Here is a 24,125-nt window from a genome sequence, read left to right on the forward strand (position 1 = left end):
AACTAACCATGTGTGGCTATTTAGTGTTTAAATTAATTGGAATTAAATGACAGTTTCAGTTCCTTAGCCACACTAGCTGCATTTCACTTGCTCATGCTACCTTAAGGGACAGCGTGTATTCTAGAACATTCCATCTCCACAGAATGCCCTGTCGGATAACACTGATAAATTAAAATGTAGGCCATGTGGCATACCCAAAGTTCATTTGGAGGGGGTTTTAAAAAGACAGGTGTTTAGTCTCCACAGCTGTAACCTGAAATACACCAAGAGGCCCCTGTGATTGCCAAGGGCAATGAGGTCTTGCTTTGGGATTGCGGGCATGGCACAGTTCTGGAACTAGACTGGTAAAGTTTCAACCCCGAGTCTATCATTTCTTTGCAATATGAGTGCAGGCAAGTCACTTAACTGCTCTGTGCTCAGTTTCCCCATCTATAAAATAGGGGTAATTACAGAGCACATTTCATAGGCTTGTTGTCAAGATTAAATAAGATAATTTAGATCACATGCTTAAGGATACTGTCAGGAGAGTAACTGGTGACCTGTCCCTATTATTATAGGAAGCTCTATGGGGTGAGGGCAAGGATTAGTAAGGATTGGTTAAGATGCTCCCAAGCTCTGGAGGTTAGGCCAGCTGGTCAGGGCTGTTGGTGTGTGTATCACTGAGGACATATGTATAGAGAACACCCTGGAATTTCATATGTTAACACATGACACACATTCTTACCACAGGTCTGTGGAAGTTAGGGGAGGAAGAGGTCACCTGGACCACTGTGGGCTCCCCAAAGACCCTCTGGAATAATGTGCTTGAGAAGAACTATGACATGAATGTGGGAGGTACGTGAAGCATCCACAATTAGAATCAGGAGTTGAGGGGCCGGTCCCAGTTTTGCCCCTTGGACAGGTTCCTTGTCCACTCCTGGCCACAATGAGGGGATGAGCTTGGAGCATCTTTCAGCCTCTCCTTCTGGTCTTGGAGCTGGAGCCTGGGGAGAAGGAGGGCCACTTCCAGGGGCAGGAGGGTGTGCATAGGGAGGGGGCAGGCACCCTTAGGGTAGCCAGGCAGTATGCCAGGACTAGCTCCATCCCCACCAAGTTTTGTAAAATTGAAACATCCCTGAATTCATGCCAACACCCCAATACCTTAAAGGTCTCTGTGGAGCCCACAAAAGGAAACAAGTTAGGGGATCTGGGGTCTGAGACCCAAGGCCCAAACCACCAGCCCAAATAAACAGTCTAAATAAAACTAGCTAGAAGACTCTCAGGGTATGCTTTCCCTTATCCTGGGATTATTGCTTGCCCCATCCATAGGGCCTAGCCCATTTTCCCCCCATTTTTGAGAGGAAGAAACTGAGACACAGAAAAGTGAAGTGAAAGAAGGGTCAGTGAGTGGAAGGTAAGGGCAGAGCATGAGACTCGACTCCATGCTCACCAAAGGTAGCTTTCCTGCTGCCGGCTATGCTTGCACCTGCCTGGGCCAGGGGCTAGGACCATTCAGATGCCAGGCCTCAGACCTAGCCCTGGACTCTGGAATTGGGGTACAAGAGAATGGCAAACATACTGACCTGCTGCTCATGGCCAAACAATTGGGGGATCAGGGAGGCCTGTCCAAAAATCTGCAGGAAAGAGAGGGGGGACGGTTATGGGGAGACCAAGGCTCGGGGCTGGGGTAGGGTATTCAGACTCAGTTGCAAGAGAATTAGCGGCTGGCTGGTCTAACCTCCTCCCCAGACTGGCTGAGGCCCAGGTGCTAGGAGGTCTTATTTAGCTTCCTCCAGGAATGGGAGGCTTACTCCTTCTGAGGATTTGCAATTTGTTCTTTACACATCTTTCTTCTGGTCTGGCCCCTGGAAGATGCCCTGTCTGCTGCCTCTCACCCAGGCAGGCAGCAACCCTCCCCCACCCCAGATCTCCAGATTAAGCACAGAGCCCAGAGCCTTCTCTTCCCTGGTCAGGGCCAATATAGTCCAGTGCCTGGTGGGAGGGGAGCTCCTTCTGGCAGAAGTCAAAGCCTCAGAGACACAGTCAGAGCTAGGACATCTCTGACTCTAGGGCCACATATGTGGCTTGGGTTACTCAAACTTCTAGGGGTGAGGGTCTGAGGGCTCAGAGGACCCTGGACTAGGAGACAGCTGGACTGGGCAGAGGATAATGGCAGAGACCTGCTGGGGTCCTCAGGCTGGCTGACTCCACGTGCCCTTTGGTGTGGCCAAAGGACAAAAGTGTTCCAGATGCCAGGCCAGGCAAAGGTGAAGATGGGTTGTGTGAGAGAAAAAGACTCGGAGAGAAGCATAGATGTGGGACCTGCTAGAGGGAGTCAGAAGAATGTGAATGAGAGGAGAGAAAAACAGAAGGAGACAGAAACAGGAAGACAGAGACAAGAAAACAAGGTACGATGGCAGACACAGGGAGGAAAGCCATCCATTCAGTGAACACCTATGTGTCCCGTGCCGAGGACAAGGAAGCCATGGGGAACTGCACAGCAAGGTCCCCACCTGCAGGGAGCTCCCAGTCTTAAGAATAAGACAGGCAGCAAGTAAATAAACAGATATAATTTCAGATAGTGCTGGTGCTGGGTAAGGGAACGGTGTCCTGGGGGCTCCTTTAGAGGAGTGATAGGGCAGGTTCCCCTGAGGTGACATTTGAGCCAAGACAGAGGAAGGCAGAGAAGCAGCTGAGCAAAGATTTGAAGGAGGGGTGCTCCTGGGAGAGGAAACAGCAAATGCAGAGCTGGGGACAGGTGTGTGAGGTGTGTGAGGAGCAGAAAGGAGGCCAGTGTGGTTGGAGCTGGACAGGTGACAGAACAAGTCTGAGATCCTGTGTGAGAGGGAGGCAGAGCCACACACAGCTGAGTAAGGAGTCTGGCTTTCACTGGGGACAGGCGGGAGCCCCAGAGGGTTTGGAGCAGGGATGTAGTGTGATCTGCCTTACATCCTTCACAAGCTCCCTCTGGCCACTGGGAACAGAGTGCAGGTGGCAGGCCTGGAGGCCAGGAGACTTGATGCGGCCTGCATGAGGGTGGCAGGGATAGAGTCCCATGGTGGGGGTGCTCTAGTCCTCCCACATTGGAGGTCAGTCTCTTTGGTCTGGGAATGACAGTGCTGAGGGCAGGAGTCTGGGGGCTCAGTGAGCGGGGCGGGGAATGCCCTGGCCGGGCCAGGAACAGTGGAGTGGCAAGGATCTCAGATCCCAAAGCCGTCCAGGTCTAAGTGGTGCGTTAGCCCAGGTCATGGGGCTGCACTCAGTGGGACCTGCCCAGAGAGGAGGCTGGGTGTGCACCTGGCACCTCCACTGCCCCACTCTGCTACTCCTAGCAGCTGTTGCCCTCTTTGGGCCTCATCTCCCCATCCACACCATGGGGGGAGCCCTCAAAAGTTGGCTGGTCCTCCCTCTGCAAACCCTACAGTACTGCGCATATGGCAGGGGCTGGGGTCCAGGTGTAGGTCCGACAGCCCTGGATCTCTGCCCAGCTCTGCCTCCTCCTTGCGGTTTGATCTCACCTATCTGAGCCTCAATTTCCTCATCTGTAAAATAGGGATATAAATAATCAGTACACCCGCCCCCGAGTGTGGCTGTGAGGGTTCAAGGAGCTGGGGGTGAAGAGAATGAAAAGTGCAGCACAGCTTGTTTATTTGCTATCTGGTGCCTGGGCCCTGAAAGTCCAACTTTCCACTGAGCCTGTTGGACGTGGAGGTGCAGAGTGGAGAAGCAACTTACCCAAGGTCACACAGCAAGATAACAATAATAACCGTAAAGTTAGCTGCCCTTTGCTGAGAACACTACATTCCTATCTCATCAATCCCTCACAACCCTCTGAAATAGGAATTATCACCCTTCTTCGTAAATCAGGAAACTGAGGCTCAGGGAGGGGTGACTTGTCCCGAGTTCATACTCTCAGTGACAAGACTGGGACTCAAGCTCAGGTCTCCTGAGTTCCTCAGGAACTCCTCATGCCATCTTCAGGCTCCTGGGTCCCAAAGCAGTGGTGTGGCCCCTCCCTTGGGGCCCTCAGCTCAGGCCATGCCATGTCACGCCCTATGACTGCTCTCCAGCCACAACAGGACAGTCAGTGGGGCAAGATATATGCATACAGGCAGCCATGGAAACAAAGACCAAACAGAAGCACAGTGCAGACATCTGGGGACCGCTGGGCAGGAGCAGGGGCTGGATGTCTGTATTCCTGGGTGGGAGCTAGGGCTTCCAAGCCCACTGACCTTCTGGCTACCCGCCACCCTCACCTGGCTGATGCAGCTGGAGTCGTTGAGGCTGTCGCTGACGGGGTTGTAGTCCTCCTCCCAGCTCGGACACTTGGAGGGCAGCAGCATGTCCACTGAATCCAGGCGGTCCAGACTCCTGGTGAGGGTGGGGAGCAGACAGGGCTCAGCCCACCCACCGTTCAGCCTGGGTAACTGAGGCCCAGAGGGGGAAAGACTGGCCAAGGTCATCCAGTGGCAGAGGGGAAAATGGAAGTCACTGCCAACCTGTGTAGTGTTGCGGGGGGGGGGGTGATGTAAAGGGTGGGGGGGCGGGCAGGTGTGGGGGGGGCCTTGAGCAGGGGGAGAGCTCAGAGGCTTGAATCTGGAGGGTGCTGGTGATCCTTACTTGTTTTGTCTACTATAGCCACGAGGTGGCGGCAAAAGCTCACTTTTGACGGTTTCAAACCTAGCCAGCACAACTCCACAGCCCCTTCCCCTACAGGTCTGGAGAAATTCCAGGAGGGGGACAGAGGCCGTAGGTCAAGGCTCACAGCCTTGATCTCTGGCTTGAGCTCCCCAAAGAGCATCAGTTTCAACACGATATCCCGGTGGCTTCCAAGAGGCCCCCAAAGACTCACCACTTCATCTCACGGTCCCTGCTCTTCAATTTGCCTCACATCTACCTGACCCTGGGTTTCTCCCTCACCCCTGCTCTGGGGTTAAGATCCAAGCACCCAACAGCTCAGGCCTGATGTAGATGGGCTGGGATGGGACTGGAGCTTCCTCACTGAGTGACCCTGGGCAAGTCATGACCTGTGCCTATGTCTGTTTCCTCACCTATAAAGTGGGGGTGATACTGTGCCTGCCTGCTTGGTGCTGTGATGAGGAAGATTCAGTAATGCATGCTAAAGTGCACTACAGCAGGCACAGAGCCCAGAGTGCAGCAAGTGCTAACAGATGGCGCCCACTACTATTACTACTATTATTATTTATTCCTTCTCATTCAAGGTCTGGGCCTAGGTCCTGTCCTCTGCTCCCACCTCAGTGCCCATTCATGGAAATGTTGGATCCTAGGACTAGAAGGGGTCATTCATGGAAATGTTGGATCCTAGGACTAGAAGGGGTCTCAGAAATCACTCAGCTTAGCCCCTTCACTTAAAGATGGGGAAACTGAGGCTCAGATTGGGTCAGACCTGGGACTCACCAGTGGTGTCCTACATTCCCACCTTGGGGCCATTCCCTGTCCCTGTCCTATTGTGCATCCCTTAAGCAAATTCCTGTAGCAAGGAGACTCTGGCCTTCTCTGAGTACACTGCTCCTCCCTGCCCCTCCGTGCCTCAGTGCTCTATCACTTTCCCTGCTCTCCTCCCTCTGTCGCAGTCCTCCCAGACCCCCTCCTCCCAGAAGCCTCGGCTCTTGGCCCCAGTAGTTGAAGAACTAGGACTAAGTTTGTTTCCCTTAACTCTTCTTCTTGTTTCTGACTTGCTTTTTCCTCAAAGGACTTTGAACTCCTCCTACTAAGTTTTACCTGTTTTGTACTTGATGATGGGCTTTCTATAACTTTTTCCCCCCTCATTCTTTTCTGTTCTGATCCCCATGGTGACTTCTGCATGTGAAAGCTTCACCTTTCTCTAACATTTTGCTTTTTAAAGATTTTTATTTATTTGAGAGAGAGCAGAGAGGACAAGTAGGAAGGGCAGGGACAGATGGGCAGAGGGAGAAGCAGACTCTTTGCTGAGCAGGGAGCCCCATGCAGGGCTTGATCCCGGGACCCCAGGATCATGATCTGATGACCTAAGCCAAAAGCTGAACCTTAATGGACTTTCTCTAACATTTTAATTGTTGCTTTCTGGGTGCATGCATCTCATTTGTTCATATTTTCATTAACTCTTCCAAGTCTTAAAGCAACAGGATAGGGCTGAATGGTGGAATTTCAGGCAGGGCGATGGCACAGGTCTATCTCCCTTTGACTTCTGGACATCCTCCCTGGTCTTGGAGCTCACCACAGCGATCAATTACAGGGGCATCCTAGAGCGGGGTCTGGCCTTCTGGGAAGTACCTTGCTAGTACAAATGGTGGGTTCACTAGGGGCAGGGTTCTCCTAACCTGAAGAGGAGGGTTCCCTGGCCTGTTTCCCGTGTGGAAGTGGAACTCATCTGATGATGTGGCTCCTGTGGGCGGGGCCAGTCACTCTAGAGAGACTCTCCTTATCCTTTACCAAAGGATGAAGCTCACCAGTGATCAGGACTTAACTGTGGGGGGCTTATGGAGTGGTTCACCAAATGGCGGGGCTCTCCGGAGTCAACTCGTCAAATGAAGGGGTCAACCTAAGGACGTGGATCTCGGGAAGGAAGCTAACTAAAGTCGAGTTTACCTAGGGGGCCTGGATCTTTGCGAGCCCGGGTTCACCCGGATCTGAGGCTGTAGGGCAGGATTCATCTATGGGGCGGGGCTTCCCTAGGGGGCCATAGGGAAGGAAAGTGCGGTTCCCAGGGGTGGGACACACCTGCGAGGAGCTCGTCTAGGGACTAGCCTTGCTAGTGAGCGGAGGCTGAGAGCGAAGGAGGCTTTCCCAGGGGAGAGCTCACGCGCAGGGGGACGGGGAGGTGTCCAACCGGGCAGGTTAGCCTGTGGGCGGGACTCCCAGCAGGCCAGGACCTCGGAGACCTCCTGGGACTGGACTCAGACTTCGGAGCGGCTCTTCCAGAGGCGGAGCTCCAGGGGGTAGGTAGGGCTAGCCTGTGAGCCGGCGCCCAGCAGGCGGGACTTCGGAGCCCTCCCGGGACCTGACTCTGACTTGGGAGCGGAGCTCCGGCGGCGGGGGCGTGGGTAGGTTAGTCTGCGGGCGGGACTCCCAGGAGGCGGGACTTAGGAACCTAGGAGCCCTCCCGGGGGCGGAGCTCCGGGGGACGCAGGTTAGTCTGCGGGCGGGACCCCCAGGAGGCGGGACTTAGGAACCTAGGAGCCCTCCCGGGGGCGGAGCTCCGGGGGACGCAGGTTAGTCTGCGGGCGGGACCCCCCAGGAGGCGGGACTTAGGAACCTAGGAGCCCTCCCGGGGGCGGAGCTCCGGGGGACGCAGGTTAGTCTGCGGGCGGGACTCCCAGGAGGCGGGACTTAGGAACCTAGGAGCCCTCCCGGGGGCGGAGCTCCGGGGGACGCAGGTTAGTCTGCGGGCGGGACTCCCAGGAGGCGGGACTTAGGAACCTAGGAGCCCTCCCGGGGGCGGAGCTCCGGGGGACGCAGGTTAGTCTGCGGGCGGGACTCCCAGGAGGCGGGACTTCGGAGCCCTCCCGGGACGGGACTCTGACAGCGGAGCTGCGCTCCCGGGGGCGGAGCTCCAGGGGGCAGGGCTAGCCTGTGGGCGGGGCTCTAGGAAGTGGGGGCGCGTGCTCACCTGCGGGGATTACTCTGCTCTCCCAGCGACTGCTGCGTGGCCCTCAGGTAGCTCTGGCGCCGTGCCGCCGTCTTGGGTGAGGGCTTGGGGCTGCCGCCGGACTCATCGCTGTCCTCGTCGCCCATGGCCTTGATGTAGCTGCCGCTGCGCATGCGCCTGCACGGGATGGGGCCCTCGGCCGCCGCGTCCGCCTCGCGCGGGGACAGCAGCGCGGTGCTCCACTCGCCGCCGCCGCCGGGCACCTGAGGATGGGCGGACAGACCTCAGCGAGGGTGGGGAGGGGTGGCGGGCGGCGCTCACTCTCAGCGCGCCGCCAGCAGCCCACCTAGGGGATGGTGCTCCGGACCCCGAAGCTCCCCCGCTCCCCACCTCGGAGGGTTTGGGCCTTCCCTGCTGGGTTCTGCCATTGAAGTCACACAGCCCCAGGAAGGATACTTGGGTTCCAGGGACGGCTCTGCTACAGCTTCACTGTGTGGCCTTAAGCAAATCCTTGCCTCTCCTCAGATTTCTCGATGGATCCCAAGCTGAGTGTGCCCCAGCAACACAGCCCAGGCTGTAAGATCACAACGGCGTCCACTGCAGCTCCTTTTCTGAGCACCCCCGTGTTCCCGTCACTTCACCCTGCTGTGTTAGATGATGGCTTATGATCCCACTACACAGATGAGACCATCAGGCCAGACAGGTCCTCAGGCCTGGCACCAAGATCCTGTCCTAGGATGGGGGTGGGGGCAGAGAGGGCTGGTCGGAGGACACCTGCACATCAGTAGAGGGGTAGGGTCCTTGGAGTCAATCCATTCCTATGTCCCTTACTAGTGGGTAAGCCAAGGCAGAGCGTGCAGAGAGGCTGGTGGGTGTCTGGCAGCCAGTCGGTGACCTGGAAAAAGGGCTGCTTTCTCATCAGACATGTATACAGAGTGGACATTCACCTCATGACGAAAGATTACACATCTTAGCACTTACAAGGTATCTCAGTCCAAGCACAGAGTGAACACACCTTGCCACATACACACATTTCAGAGAGCAATTGTACCTTTCCATACACACCCATCTCACCAAGGACATACCCCACAGCAGCCACTTCATCTCATGCATGCTCCTCAACAAATATACCGTGTGAACACAGAGCATCCTCACAAACCACACCCCTCCTCACAAACACAGCAGCAGCCACTGTACTGCGGACACACTGCAGCACATCTCCACCGCACTGTCTTTGCCTCAACACAGAGTGCACACCCTCGCTAGGTTCTACACACTTCACCACAGATGCCCAGGTGACACACATTTCTCGGCGTACACAGCATTGCCATTCTTTACCACAGGCAAAATGCACACTCCCAACATCACCACACCTACACAGATCCACACCCTTCCAAGTGCCCATACTGCCAGTGGCCAATTCTCAGCTGAGGGATGGTTCCTATCTGGGACTCCCCTCCTCCACCCCAGGACTCCAACCCCCCTCCCACCCCCGAGCCAACTGCTCAGCCAGTCACTAGGGCCTGCGCATTCTACCTCCCAGACCATTTGCTTTCCATCTCCTTATCTCCACCTGTCCCTTGGGGAACATGGCCTTTGATAGTCCTGCTTAAAACCTGTTGCATCCCCAGCATCGCCCCTGACCCACCTCCCATGACCCAATCTGGCAACATAAGCCTCAGGGCCTGCAGGGCCACCCTTTCATGGTGTTCCTGAAGCATTTTCACATGATCAGACCAAACCACACCATTTTGAGAGAGAGCCAGGTCACACACCACCCTCTCTGATGTTTCTAAACTAAGGAAGTGGATCGAGAGCCACAAAAGCCTTAAATATATAAAATACTGCCTAGATTTCCATTTTTCTCCTATTGAAAAAAATAGCTTTTCCCCCCATAGTCTCACTGTCTTTGGAATTTTTATAACTCGGGGCTTTGTCAGACTTTGATGTGCATCTGGTTCAAAATGTATCTAATGTGCTTCCAAAGGCTGGCGAGGCCTGTGCTGGCACACCCCCTAGGATGAAGTGCTCACTACCTACAGAAGCAGCCCCTTCCACCTCGGTGGGTACTGAAATCTGCTTCCTGTAACTTCCACCCACAGCTTGGGTTCTGCCCCCAGGGAGTGCACCCAGTTCATAGCCACTGGCTTTGCTCTTGAAGACCCCCAGGGGGATGTGCAGCAACAGAGATGTCTTCTGAGCCACTTTCCAGGAACCTAGCTTTGGTGCATATTAAGTGCCTCAATAAACATTAACACTTGAAAGAAGAGAGCTAGTCCTCTAAGCTGGGTTAGGGCCTCCTGCAGCCCTCTTGCTGACCTCCATCACACTCGGCTCACACTGATATGACTATCTGTTCATGCAACTTTCTCTCCCAGCATCCTGATAATTGGGGCTCTGTCTTATTTATTTCTCACTCTGTTCACTTAAATGTCCATCTGTTCCTCTACCCCTTTCTCTTCTCACATTTCCTGAGCCCTTCCTCTCTGCCAGACCCTGTCCTAGGCCTTCGGGACATGCAGCTGCATCACATGTGGTCCCTGTCTTCAAGGAGCCTCTGGTCTGGTGGGGGTGGCAGGCACGAGGCTGGCAATTAGAATGCCATGCAATTGGTCTTCTGAGGAGGGTGGATGGCACAGGTTCCAGATTTGTCCTCTAGAGGGCAGGTGTATGTTTTAGTTCCTACTCTGGGCTGGGCTCGGAAGAACCCTAATCAATGTCTGCTGAAAGCACGACCAGTGGAAAGAATCCCCTATTAGCAGGTACCACCAGACACCATTTCACAGGTGTTTACTCATGGAGGCCCAGAGTGAAGCGACTTTTCACACAAGTCTGTGGTACAGCTGGGTTTTCAGAACTGGTGCCTTCCCCACATTCCTCACCCCACCCTTAATCCTAACAGGGACCCACCTGCAGGTAATGGTAGGCTAGACCCTGGTGGCAAGATTTGGATTTTAGCAGGCTCTTATCCAAGGTGGCTGAGGTCTTCTGGCACACCTCATGGGCGTGGCTGAGGGTCAGAGTAGACCAGGAGCCCCGCTTGACATAGTTGGTGTCGGTGCCCACCCCAAGGCTGGGGCAGGCGGCTGGGGGTGCAGGTGGGGGGGGTGGGGCGGTCAGCTCAGCGGTGTTGCTTTTGGCTGCTTTGAGCATGTGCCCGCTGATGGTGTTGTAGGCGTGCATGAAGTAGCGTGGCTGGCTGCGTTCCGCCTGTCGGCCTAGTGTCATCAGGCCGGAGGCTGGGCCACTGCTGCGGAAGGCGCCACCCTCGCCGTCCAAGTTGTCATCAGAGCTCCACCAGCCTGAGATGTTGGAGCGGCTACGCCGTTTGGGTTCCCCAGCCTTGGCCCGTTCCTTGCTCTTGGCCCTCCGGCCCTTGCCGTCCTCCAGGCCACCTTTCTTGCTGCCATTGCCACTGACCTTGCCTGCTGTGCCCTCCAGTGAGGGTGCCTTGGTGAAGAAGAGCCGTTGGACGGAGTGGACCAGGTGGCGGATGCGGCCAGGACTCTCACCACGGGCCTTGGCCTCACCACGAGGGAACTGGAGTGTGCTAAAGCCGTCGCGGTGGATGGGCAGTTGCTTCTCAAATTGGTCCAGGAGGTTGGCAGGCAGCCGGTTGATCTTGGTGGCCTGGGCATGGCTGGGGAAGGGGCTCTCCTCTGGCACCTCAAAGTGGGAGTTATAGTGGATGCGGGGAAAGGTGCTGCTTGGAGGCGGCAGTTGGTTGTTGAGTGGGAAGAGACCATCCCCAGGCAGAGCGTTCTGGCCAGGGAAGCGAGCCTCGCGGGCAAAGGCCTCTGTGGGCGATAGCAGGTAGGGGTTGCGGTCGGGCCCTGCGAACAGGGGTTCATGTGGTGGGTCCAGGCTGTCAGAGAGGTGGCGAGGGCGGCTGTCACCGAGGCCTTTCATGATCCCAGCCCTCAGGGCAGGGGCTGTTGCCTTAGTGGGGTGCCCAGGTTGCCTCTCCTGGGCAGCAGCTATCCTGGGGAGAGAAAACAGAGAGGGATTAGCTGAATTCAGAAGGGACAAGGTGCTGAGAATGTCACCCAGACCCCCACAGATCTCTGGGTTGGGAGGATTTCTGTAGACTTCTGGCCTACCCTTAACACTGTAGGGTGGAGGACAAGAATACAAATGGAGGCCCACAGACCAGCACCATAGCTGAGGCTGGCAAACTGTTAAACAGCTCCTACCTTGATGAATATATCTTCATAATAACCTGGAAAGCCAAGTTCAAACTCACACTTCTTGGTCTCCTCCAAATTCCATGACTGAATGTAGTGGAGGGGGAGCAGCTCACCCTCTGTTTTCCTCCTGTGTCTGACTATGTCCCTTGCTACAAGGAACCACACACCCACATGTACCCCAAGTTCACTCCATATACCATCAGGCCTAGGGATGGTCCCACTGGCAGTGTAGGTCACCCATGAGAAGATCCTGTACTGGTCCTGGAACCAGGCCTGGGGCCATTTGGGTACGGAATTCCTGGGTGCTCAGTATCCAGAGTATGGCTCTGGGTGAGCATGTCCTCTTGTCCCCTGAACACTTTTGCTTATGTATGATTCAACATGGTTGAAAGAGGTCCAGCGGGGCAGCCCCGGTGGCGCAGCAGTTTAGTGCCACCTGCAGCCCAGGGCGTGATCCTGGGGACCTGGGATCGAGTCCCACGTCTGGCTTCCTGTATGGAGCCTGCTTCTCCCTCTGCCTGTGTCTCTGCCCCTCTCTCTCTGTCTCTATGAATAAATAAAATCTTAAAAAGAAAGAAAGAAAAGAAAGAAAGAAAGAAAGAAAGAAAGAAAGAAAGAAAGAAAGAAAGAAAGAAAAGAAAGAAAGAAAGCCAGCGAAGCCTTCTAAAGAGTAAGGCCCAGGATAGGGCCCATCTCACCTGGGTCTGAGGACAGTACTATCCAACTCTGACTTTAGCAGAGGAATCCTACATCAAATATAGAGCCTCTATAAAAACATGCTCTGTCCCTCAATAGATGTCTATGGAGTGTGACTTCTGGGATAGGCGCTGGGGGCTGTAAACATCAGAGAAGCCAATAAGCCCATTAGCACATCATTTCTGACTGGAAGAAATCAATGGTGGTCAGTCTGGAACCAGAGTTCTGAGTGAGTCAGTAACAAGAGCACATCCTCAGGACTGGGTGAACAGGACAAGGCCTTGGGTGGGGGTGGCACTGAGGTGGAACGACTGCGATTCAGTTTCCTCATCTGTAAAATAGGGCAGCTGGATTGTTTGGATCTTCTATCCAGAACCATGCTGGAAATACCAATCTCAAACTTTGGCAACTACCTTTCCTTTCCATGCCTCAGTCTTCTCATCTGTACCATGGAGCAGAGGGGAGGTTAGCGAGGTATCTAAGCCCTGGCCCAATCACCAGCTCTACTCAGAGGAGTCCCACGGCTTGCTATGGACTGTGTGCCTGGCATGCTGAGGATCTGAAAGCAATCAGTGTGGCTGGAACAGAGCAAGGGAGGACCAGGGCAGTTGGGGTAGAGATCTTGGAGAGGTGGGCCAGGTCAGAGTGGACAGGCTCTGGCTGAAGCTAAGTGTGGTGGGCAGATCGATGGCTCCCAAAGTTGCCCATGTCCCAATCCCCCAAACCTCTGATTATGTTTCTTTACATGTTAAAAGGGTCTTTGCAGATATGATTAAGGATCAAGATGGGGAGATTATCCTGGATTATCTGGAGGGCTATGACCTAATCATATGAGTCTTTTTAAGAGGAGGGCATGAAGATATGATAGAAGCAGAGGTCAGAGGGATGTGGGATCATTAGCCAAGGAATATGGGCAGGCGTTAGAAGCTAGAAGAGGCAAGGAGTCAGATTCTCCTGTAGAGCCTCCAGAAGGCATGCAGTTCTGAGACCCATTTAATCAATCAATCAATCAATTAATTATTTTATTTATTTGAGAGAGTGAGCGAGAGAGCACGAGCAGGGAGAGGAGCAGAGGGGGAGGGAGAAGCAGACTACCTGCTGAGCAGGGAGCCCAGTCCTGGGTCTCTGGGATCATGACCTGATCCGAAGGCCGACACTTACTTAACCAACTGAGCCACCCAGGTATCCCCTGAGACCCATTTTAGACTTATGACCTCTAGAACTATAAAATAAATCTGTGTTATTGTAAGCCACTAAATTCTGAAAATTTGCTACAGCAGTCATAGGAAACGAATACACCAAATGGGTTCTGGTATCTAAGACTCCCTTATTCCTCAGAGCAGCTCTTAAGGCAAATTCCAGAGCCCACCAAATACTTCGTGGAAAACACTGGCCTAGGTGAAACCCTCATCCTACAGGTGGGGGAAACTGAGGCCCCTAGAAGGCAATGACTTCCCCAAGATCACACAGTGGGTCCAGTGGCTGGGGCAGTGAGGGATCCTCAGTTCTTCCTACTCCTCTGCATAGCTGCCTTGCAACTGTCACCAGGAGCTGGTGGCACCTTAAGGTCCCTTAAGGATCTGAGGATTATTTCCTTGGACCTAGCCATTTCATGACTTACTATGCCCTAAGCCTTCCTAAGCCCCAAGACTTCTGCAGGCGCTCAGGTCTCACCCTTCCTGCCAGAGACCCTCCTTGCCTCTAAGAGCCTGATGGACCCCATCCTGGAGGCCAGAGCACTGTCATGACAGTCCTTGTGGTTGAGTAGCCTCTTGGAAGCATCTCTGCTTCCACCAGGTGGCTTGTGAGAGCATTCATCCCCAGGCTGGAGAGGAAACCCACTGAAATCTATTTATATTACACCATATCCTCATAACAGCTTCATGAGGTAGGGGACCATGATCTTCATTTTACAGACGGGGAAACCAAGGCTGGGAAGGGTCATTCTAGCCAAGGCAAAACAGGTAACTTTGATGCCAGGCACCCCATCAGTGTTCCAGAAAATCAAGGACATGCCTCCACTCCAGCCAGCAGAAGCTTCCTCTGGGCAAACCTCTTCTTGAAGACAATTTCAGGCAAAACCACCCCCATATCCTTTCTTGGCTTCCTTACATCCCCTGAGGGCCACAGTGATCCCTGGGCTCAGGGGCCAGCCTCCTTGGCTCTCTAGCTGGAGAACTGTGTGCGCAGCAATATGTCCTTGATGCCCACTCAAGTAAGGCCAGATATTTGCAAATGCAGCCCTGCTGGCTCACTGGCTTGGCAGGGGCCTGATGCCCCAGAAATGCTGGAGGTGGAGAGGACTGGTCACCAGGCTTAGAAGACAGTTGGCGGTGGCTGCCCCAGAAGTGCACGGCACACCTAGCTCTCTCAGCCCAGGAGGCACCTTCTTCAGCCTTCCCAGGGAGAAGCTGGCTTCAATTTCACATCATAGGTACTCCTGATCCCAGGAATCCAGAGTTTCCCCAACATGTGAGCCTGGGACATTGGCTGCCTCCCTAAGCCTCACACTGTGTTTGTCAAATGGTGCCAAGAGGAAGAAGTGAGGGAAAGGGTGGGCAAGTGCTTGGTGAATTGTGAAGTGCTGGCACATGCTCATTCCCTGGGGGACAAAGCCTGGCCCAAGACCTGGTGGTGGTCTTGACTGATGATGCCCCGGGTGGTAGGGGGAGTTGGGTCTCTGTCCTAGAGGTGCCACTGGGATTACAGGATGGCTGCTACCATCAGGGAGTCCTCCAGAGACCAGCTAAACACTTTGATGACCACAAGTACCTCTCAACTTCTTTCCTTCCTGTGACGGGGGGCTCATTGTTAAAAGTCCCTTTTTCTGACTTCTGGGACTCTCACACCCATCTTTCTCCTCCCTTTAAATGCCAGTGCCTTCCAGGGCTCTGAGCAGACACACAGTGTTCCCATATCAGTAAAATGCTTCAGTGTCCCAGTGGGGCTCCTGCCAGACACCTGGGCATCTCCTTGAATTTTTCCCTCTTCTGTGCGTCCTTCCACTAATAACAATCCTCATCATGTCTGGAAAATGATTCTACCCCAGTCTTACTTCCTATGGTCTAGGTGGTGCCAGCCCTATCCCAGAACCCCAGGAGTGGACACATGACCCAGGTCTGGCCAATCAGAGCCCTACATCCTTGAGTACTGATTGGCTCAGAGATAGAAACCCTTCCTAGCCAATGAGAGTTGGCCCTGGGATTAAGGGGAGACTGTTGGGAAAGTGGTGCCTCACTTTCTGTTAGGGCTGCTGTGCTTGGCAGAGGGTCAGCCTGGAGTCCTTTGTCAAGATCTTGCCTGAGGTGTCAGATATGAGACCTCAAGTTGAGACTTTTTGCTTCAGTTTGAGCTGGGTTTCTGTGTCATTCAACAAGTGCCTGACTGATACTGGCCTCATGCCCAGTTGGTCACTCCAGTGGTGGCTGTGGGTGCCCGCCCATACTCCTGTGGCCTCATCACCATGGTGCCCAACAGACTGACTTCAAACTCTCAGCATCTGCATCCCTGTAGGAGAAGGGGGAGCTTTCTCTAGCAGCTGGAACCTGCTTTGCTCACGTGTGGCTGGCAGGATTACCAGAGACTTCACAACCCCTCCTCTGCCCACAAACCAGCTACAGCTCTCAGCCAGTGACTGTTGGAGAGTTGGTGTATAAATACCCCAGCTACTCCACCCTTCAGGGGGGACCGAAGGGCTCTACACTGCCTCCTGGAGCTGCCCAGGGGGAAGGAGTTCCAGCCATCCTTGCTTGATAACACTCCCTTCATTGGCTACCTCCCCTTCCCTGACTTACCTCTCCTCTCCTCCACTGTGCTGCCTGTTCCCAAATGAAGTACTTGCACTTGAATCTTTGTCTTGGGCACGCTTCTGGGAAACCCCAGCTATGACCATCACTGGGTCATAGTGATTCTGCCTCAGTTAGGTCTCCTGGTGCCATTTGCTCTCTCTATCCTCTGCCTCTGTCACTCCCACCGCTCACCTGGACAGCTGTATCGCCTTCACCCTGGTCTCTCTGTGTCCACTCTAAGACCCCTGTGGGTTCCAAACTGCAGCTGGAGAGTGACACTGCTAAATGCCAAAGCGCTAGTGTTCTTCCTCTTCAGCGGCTCCCCTTGGCTCTTGGGATGAATGCTTGACTCCTGAGCCTGGCATTCAAGGCCACTGGAGAGCTAGTCTCTGTGAACTTCTAACCGTCAGCTTCAGCCACATGGCTTGCTAGAGCTAAAGAATGTCAGCCTGGGAAAAGGACAGGATAAGGCCTCACAGCAAGGCCACTCCAGGCCCATTACCTGGGTCTCTTGATTATACCCAGGCCCCAGCTCACCAGCCCACCCAAAACAGAAGGTCTGCAAAGGAAGGGTCCAGGATTGCCAGGTGAGGAGCAGAGGGTGAGGAGAGTGGGACAGCATGAAGAGGTACCTCAGCAGAGCAGAGCTCCAGAAGGCCCAGCATGTCTAGTGTTTGCCAATTTCATCCCCATCCTTCACTCCTCTTGCCAACCAAACTCATTGCCTTCCTGGATTTTCTTCATAGTTCTCAACAATCTTGGAAACTCACATGTTCCTTGCTTGCTAGTTTATTGTTCATTGTCCCCTGGGTCTGTCCTGACCAATATGGTAGCCACTAGCCACATGGGCTGTAGACCACTTGAAATGCAGCTAGTGCAACTGAGGAGCTGCCTTTTAAATTTTAATTAAATTTAAACATCACATGTGGCAAGTGGCTACCATATTGGATAGTACAGTTCTAGAACTTCAAATGCAACTCCAGGAAGAAGCATCCTTCAGCTCCCCCTCCTGAAAGCTGGGGTCTAAGGTACTCTCTTCTAACATCTTATTCACACTTTTTGGTTTGGTTTTATTTTTCTCATTTTTTATATTCTAATAAATGTGTCACTGGAAAGGCTATACGTTTCCCCCTGAGTACCTATTTGGCTACATCTCATAGATTTTATTTCTCTGCAGGTTTTTTTTCCTCCTCGTTTTAAGAAAATTGAGGTGAAAAGCACATAACATAGCAGTAGCCATTTTAAGGTGTGTAATTCAGCAACATTCCATACATTCACAATGCTGTGTAACCACTACTTCCATTTAATTCCAAAATAGGGGGATCCCTGGGTGGCTCAGCGGTTTGGCGCCTGCCTTTGGCCCAGGGCGCGATCTTGGAGTCCCGGGATCGAGTCCCGGGATCGAGTCCCACGTCAGGTTCCCCACATGGACCTGCTTCTCCCTCCTCCTGTGTCTCTGCCTCTCTCTCTCTCTCTCTATGTCTATCATAAATAAATAAATCTTTAAAAAAAATTCCAAAATAGTTTCTTACCTCCAAAGAAAACCCAGTACCCAGTGAGCAATCACTCCCTGTTCCCTCCTCCTCCCGGCCCCTCGCAACCACCAATCTGCTTTCTGTCTCTGGATTTACCTATTTCCTATGTGTTTATTTTAATTGTGGTAAAATGTACATAACATAAAAATTTGCCATTTCAGCCACTTTTAAGGGTACAGTTCATTGGCATTAATTACATTCGCAACGTTGTGCAACTACCACCATTATCTACATCCTAAACTCTTCACCCCAAACAGAAACTCTATAACCATTAAATGTAATGACTTCTTATTCTCTCCTCTCCTCCAGCCCCTGGTAATGTCTGATCCACACTCTGTCTCTATGAATTTGCCTATTTTAGATATTTCATATAAATGGATCACACATTTATACATACATACATACATACAAGCCTCTGTATCTGGCTTATTTCATTTAGCCTAATGTTTTCAATGTTCATCCGGATTGTGTGGCATGTACCAGAACTTCATTCCTCCTCATGGCTGGATAATATTCCATCGTATGTAGAGACCACAGTTTTTTTTGTCCATTCATTTGTTGATGGACATTTGGGTTGTTGCCATCTTTTGGCTATTGTGAATAATGTTGCAATCAAGAAACATTGGCACACCAAGTATCTGTTTAAGTCCCTGCTTTCAATTCTTTTGGGTATATACCTAAGAATATAATTGCTGGGTCATATGGTAATTCTGTTTAACTTTTTGAGGAGCTGCCAAACTGTTTCCTACAGTGGTCCCACCATCTTACATTCCCACCAGCAATATATAGGGTCCGATTTCTCTACCTCTTCACCAACACTTGTTGTTTTGCTTTTTTGTTTTTTTTTTTTTAAATTATACCCATGTTAGTAGGTATGAGCTGGTATCTTATTGTGGTCTTGATTTGCATTTCCCCGATGACTAATGATGTTGAGCATCTTTTCATGTGCTTATTGGCAATTTGCGTATCTTCTTTGGAGAAATGTCTATTTAAGACTTTCACTCGTTTTAAAATTGGATGATTTGTCATTTTTTGTGGTTGAGTTGTAGGAGTTCTTTATATATTCTGGATATTAAACCCTTAAAATATGATTTGCAATAGTTTTCTCCCATTCTATCCTTATAGGCTTTTTTTTAAAAGATTGAGTTTATTTATTTGAGAGAGAGAGAGTGAGAGCACAAGCAGGGAGGAGAGGGAGGAGCAGGCTCCCCAGGAGCAGGGAGCCTGGTGCGGGGCTTGATTCCAGGACCCTGGGATCATGACCTAGCCAAAGGCAGACACTCAACTGACTGAGCCACCCAGGTGCTCTAGGTTTTAAATAGACAGTGTTTTTCAGCTTTTCCTGGACTGGCCACTTGCTCTTTCCTTCCTCATTAGGACCAATGGCCTCCCTGCAGCATCCCCTGGTGTGTCAGCTCCACAAAGGGCATGAGTCCACGTTCCCATAACCTTCTTGTGGGTAACGGCTGGTTCTTCTCATCTGGGAGCCAGAGGAATGAGAAAAGATCTGGAGATGCACATGTAGTTGATGCTCTGGTGGCTGCTCAGGTCTCCCTTTAGGATTGAGGCACTCATGTCTCCAGCTGCCAAACTCTGGCTGCTTATGGTTCATACTGGGTACCCACTAGGGCTTGCTCTCAGCCAAAGGGAGATGCCTCACCCACGGTTACACTCCTTCTGGGAACAGCCAGCAGCCAGTAACTGGTTGATGTACAGACACCAGAGCCCAAAGCTTGGCCCCTTGCCCAATTCAGAACAACCCTAAATGGCCATCTGAGCCCCAGAGCTGCCCATGGGATCAGCAAAGGCCTTTGTTGTAACTGCATCTCCATTCAAGTCCTCCCTCCGCCAGATCCTGTGCCCTCACCAGTCACAGGTATTCCCAGGAGACTCCCCATGCATACCTCAGCGTCTGTTTCCTGGGGAACCTGACCCTAAGACAGGACATAACTGGATTCTACTTCTTTCCCTCCTTACTGAGGGACATTCAGCAATTTAACCACTCCTTTTAGTCTTCTATTTCCTCTTCTACAACATGGGGATGAGGATCCTTACTTTTCAAAATTATGATAGGGATTAACTGTGATATCATATGGAAAACACATCTAGTGGTTAGGGCTCAATAAACATCAGTGACATCCCCCTCCCCCGCTCACTGTGCTTCCTGGGGACAGGCCAACACTTCTGGGGTAGGGATGCTGCATAGCATCGTGGAAAGTACGTGCAACTGCACCTGGATTCTAATCCTGGTTGTGCTCTTGGCAAAACCTCCAACTGGTCACTCTGGGCCTGCCTCAGTTTCCACCTCTAGGCAGGGGGCAGGGGTTGAGTGAGGGTTTTCTGGGCAACTGGTCACACGGAGTTCCCTCTGCACACTCTTGGTCAGAGTTCCTGGGACACTGGGTACCAGTCCATCAGCCACCCAACGCCTAGCAGTGGCAGGAGCCTCACCTTGGGGAGGTCTTAAAATAGGCAGGTCTGGGCCTTGCAGGGGAAGCAGCTGGCTGCCTCACACTGCCTTTGTCTCTGAGCTATACTTAGGCCCATCCGGGTGCCCATAATTATCTCTCATTAATATAAGCCTCATTGCCCTCACGGAAACATGGAGGAAGTAGCGGAGCTGCTGCCTCCCTGGGAACCCTCCCTGCTCTGCGGTGCAACTGTATCTGCTGTCACTACTCTCATCTGCACAGAGTGGGGCCTCCCTGCCCTGCCCCCGCTCATTCTGGAGCCAGACTTGGCCTGTGAGCTAATTAGGGACAAGGCCAGGAATGAAACCCAGCATGGCTCTTCCTGATGCAAAAGTCACCTGATTGCATCTTTCCCCTAATCTAGAACCTTCTGTGGATCCTCTTCCCTCCTCAGTTCAAGCTCCTTGGTGAGGCAGTCAAGACCCTTGCTGATGTAACCCTAAGCCCCTTTTTTGATATTACTTCCCCTCTTGACAGCTGCTCCTTTTAACCACTCCAGATCCCTTACTATTTCTTGCTTATATCTTCTGTATTTGGTTTTGTCTAAGGTTATGTTGACAGAGATAGAGAGTCTAAATGAAGGGAGAGGATAGTCTTCATCAGTGCTGAACCCTGTTAAGATAGAGACAGAGAACTAGAGCAGGGCACGGGAGGGTGAGCCAAGGGATGAACGGCAGGAAATGATGTGAGTGGAATGGCAGGACATTGTGGGGATGTGCACAGCAGTCCACAGATGACACCACTACTGCCGTAGGCCTCTGCAGGGCAGGAGTGTGGAAGGGGAAGAATGGGCTCTATGGAGCCTCCAGGGCCTTGGCGCTGCTTGGGGCAGGGGTGGAGGTGGAGGTGGAGGCAGGCTGTGCTACACTGTGACTTCATCTCTGGGTACCCCTCCCATTCCCCTCCTACGTTCCTTGCCACACCTGGGCTCTCTCTTGCTGGCTTCTCCTCCTCTGACCTCTAAGTGCTAGAGAAATTGAGTCCTCTTTGCTTCTCTTTACCTTCTCTCTCCTGCTGATCTCATCCAGACTCGAAGCTTTAAACCCCACCTATATCTAAGAATCCTAAATTTACATCCTCTGCCCAATCTCTCTCAAACACCAGACACCCATCTCTGCCTCCCTGACATCTCGCCCTGGATGTCTGACAGGTCCAAAATCGAATGCCTGATCTCCCACCCACCCCAAACTGTTCCTCCCACAGTCTACCCTAATTCTGCTCCTCACAACGCCACCCTCCTGCTCACTCAGGTCAGAAAGCTCAGGATCATCCTCGACTCCTCTTTCTCTCATCTCCAGATCCCATCAAACAGCAAAGCCTTCAAAACAACTCCACCTTCAAGATACCCCAGAATCCCACCACTTCTCATCATCCTCATAGCCCTGCCCAGGGCCAGGCCCCCATAGTTTCTCGTCCAGACAAGACTCCCATGGCCCTTAGACCCAAAATCAATCTCCTTACTCATCTTGTTTCTTCTTGCTTTTCTGATCTCATTTCCTGCCCCCACCCCCTTGGGCCTCCATTCTGTTCCTTGAACACAGGTCATTAACTCCCATCTTGGGGCTCTCACTCTTCCCGTGGGTCTGACTGAAATGCTATGTCTCCCCTTTGGACCACACGATTACTTCTTTGCTTCATCCAGTCTCCACGCACAGGCTACCTCTGCAGAGAGGCTGGCCCTGGCCACCGTCAGGAGCAGCGCCTCACCTGCTAGCCCTCTGCCGCACTGCCCCGGTTTAGGTCTGACAGAACTTGGAACGGCAGGTATGGTGTCTGCCTCTGTCACACTGCTGTGTCCCCAGCACCCAGCATGGGGGCAGGACGCAGGAGAGGCTCCGGCAGCTTTTGCTAAGTCAAAGACCTGCAGAAGGTCTTGGGGGATGCCTAGAAATGATGAAGACTGTGAGGCAACTACAGCATGGCGTGTTTTTAGCTTCAGCTAGTCACAGTGATCATTTATGGAGTGCATACTGTATACTAGGTGCTTCCCATATGTGAACTCACTTAACCCTCACTGCATCTCTTCCTGGTGGGGATGAGGAGTTCCCTGTGCCACTCAGGCTCCAAATGCACCCCAGTGGTCCCCATCTCCTGGTATTCATGTTCCTATATATGCAACCCCCTTCCCCCACTACTCTCCTGCCGCAACACGAGCCAGCACTAACTTCAGAGCCAGGTAATGAGCCTTGCAATCGGATCTGAAGTCCCAGTGATGACTCTGGATGGCAGCAGCCCCTGTTGGCAACTTGATTGGAACCTCAAGGAGACCCAGGGCCAGAACCACCAACTAAGGCTGCTCCTGGGTTCCTGACTCTCAGAAACTATGTGAGATAATACATGTTTATGGTTTTAAGCTGCCACCAAGTTTTGATATAATTTGTTATACAGAAATAGTTGATATACCCATGAGAACAAATGGCTAGAGGCTATTGCTCTGGGCCTCTCAGCTGGGGCGGGGGGGTTGGGGGTGCTGGCGGGAATCAATCTGACTCCTGAAGCCACATTCCATGGCTTTGCCCACAAGGCGGAGGTTCCAGGATCCTTTTCATCTATGACAGCTCCGTTATCCTGATGAATTCAAGGTCCAAATTGCTTCCAGCCTAAGTCTGTGTCCATAGCAACTGTTTGAAAAGCGTAACATTCAATCAACTGGTTGTTTGGTCAACAAGATAGCAGGCCATGGCTCCAGCAGATACCCTGGATTGGGCTGCTTGGGACATGTGGCTGACACTGCCCCCACAACTCTGGTTTGCCCTACTCGTCCCCAGAGGGGGCTTCCTCCTCTGTTCGAAACTGAATTCCTGTGCTGCCCATCCTGACGCTAAACTCTGAACAGAGGGTGCGGGATGGGGGTGCTGTAGTTCTTCTGGTGTGAGGGGCACAGATTTGGGGTTGAGGGGTTCTCTAGTGATAGGGCTGCCTAGGCTCAGCTGAGGCTCCAGAGGTCACAGACCAACCCCCTGGGCCCTGCCACCCAGCACTCATCTTTGTGTGCTAGATAAGGAAAAGACAGAAGGAAACGGGCCTAGACCCTCAGAACAAAGGGACTACAGAGGTAGAACCGCAGTCATCCTTTTAAAAACCCAAAGAGAATCACTTCACCCAGTTCTCTGAAATTCCTTCAAGGTCTCCCTTACTCCTTTCTTGCTTCTTTCTTACTTTCTTCTTCAGATCAGATGGGCTGATCTGGTGTTTCTGTTCCCCAGAACCTTCCTCAAGCTCAAGAGGGCTGGGAACCTGGCTGACTCACTGTCTGGCCCTAGGCCACCTTCCCTACCTTGGATTTCTCATTTGGAAAATGGAGATGATTATCCCAATGGTGTGGGGTCCTTGTGAGGGGCCAAATGGGACTAGCGGACAGGAAGACAGTCTGCTGACTGTCCACCAGGAGGTGCTAAAGGAGGAGGAGAGCAGGTGTTGGACCTCATCTGACGGGTTTGAATCCAGCTCCACCTCTTCCCAGGGGTGTGACCTCATGCAGGTCAGTTTGCCTCTCTTAGTCTCAGTTGGGAGGAGGAGGAGTGAGGAGTGACTTCAGTGGGTATAAGATCGTTGTAAGAAGTGGTGAAAGAGGGGATCCCTGGGTGGCGCAGCGGTTTGGCGCCTGCCTTTGGCCCAGGGTGCGATCCTGGAGACCCGGGATCGAATCCCACGTCAGGCTCCCGGTGCATGGAGCCTGCTTCTCCCTCTGCCTGTGTCTCTGCCTCTCTATCATTAAAAAAAAAACAGGTGGTGAAAGAGTTCTGGAAACAATGGTGATAGCTGACAACATAGTGGATGTATTAATGCTACTGCATTGTACACTTTTTTTGTTTGTTTTTTGCATTGTACACTTTTAAATGATTAAGATGATAAATTTGGTTAAAATGTGTGTATTCTAC

General features: G+C 52.5%; 1 protein-coding gene across 3 annotated transcripts in view; it reads right to left on the reverse strand.

Annotated features, from left to right (window-relative positions):
• The window catches only part of DLGAP4 (DLG associated protein 4), a 139,397-nt gene that overhangs the window by 76,602 nt on the left and 38,670 nt on the right, over window positions 1–24,125 (reverse strand). For all 3 annotated transcript variants that reach the window (XM_041732452.1, XM_041732451.1, XM_041732453.1), the window contains exons 2-5: window positions 10,478–11,549; window positions 7,589–7,830; window positions 4,236–4,350; window positions 1,563–1,613 (exon numbers count right to left, since the gene is read on the reverse strand). In XM_041732452.1, coding sequence (XP_041588386.1) covers window positions 1,563–1,613; window positions 4,236–4,350; window positions 7,589–7,830; window positions 10,478–11,476 — 1,407 coding nt within the window. In that variant the 5' untranslated portion in view covers window positions 11,477–11,549. The remainder of the gene's footprint in view (window positions 1–1,562; window positions 1,614–4,235; window positions 4,351–7,588; window positions 7,831–10,477; window positions 11,550–24,125) is intronic.

This window comes from Vulpes lagopus, chromosome 18, assembly GCF_018345385.1.
Source record: "Vulpes lagopus strain Blue_001 chromosome 18, ASM1834538v1, whole genome shotgun sequence".
NCBI classification, from domain to species: Eukaryota; Metazoa; Chordata; class Mammalia; order Carnivora; family Canidae; genus Vulpes; species Vulpes lagopus.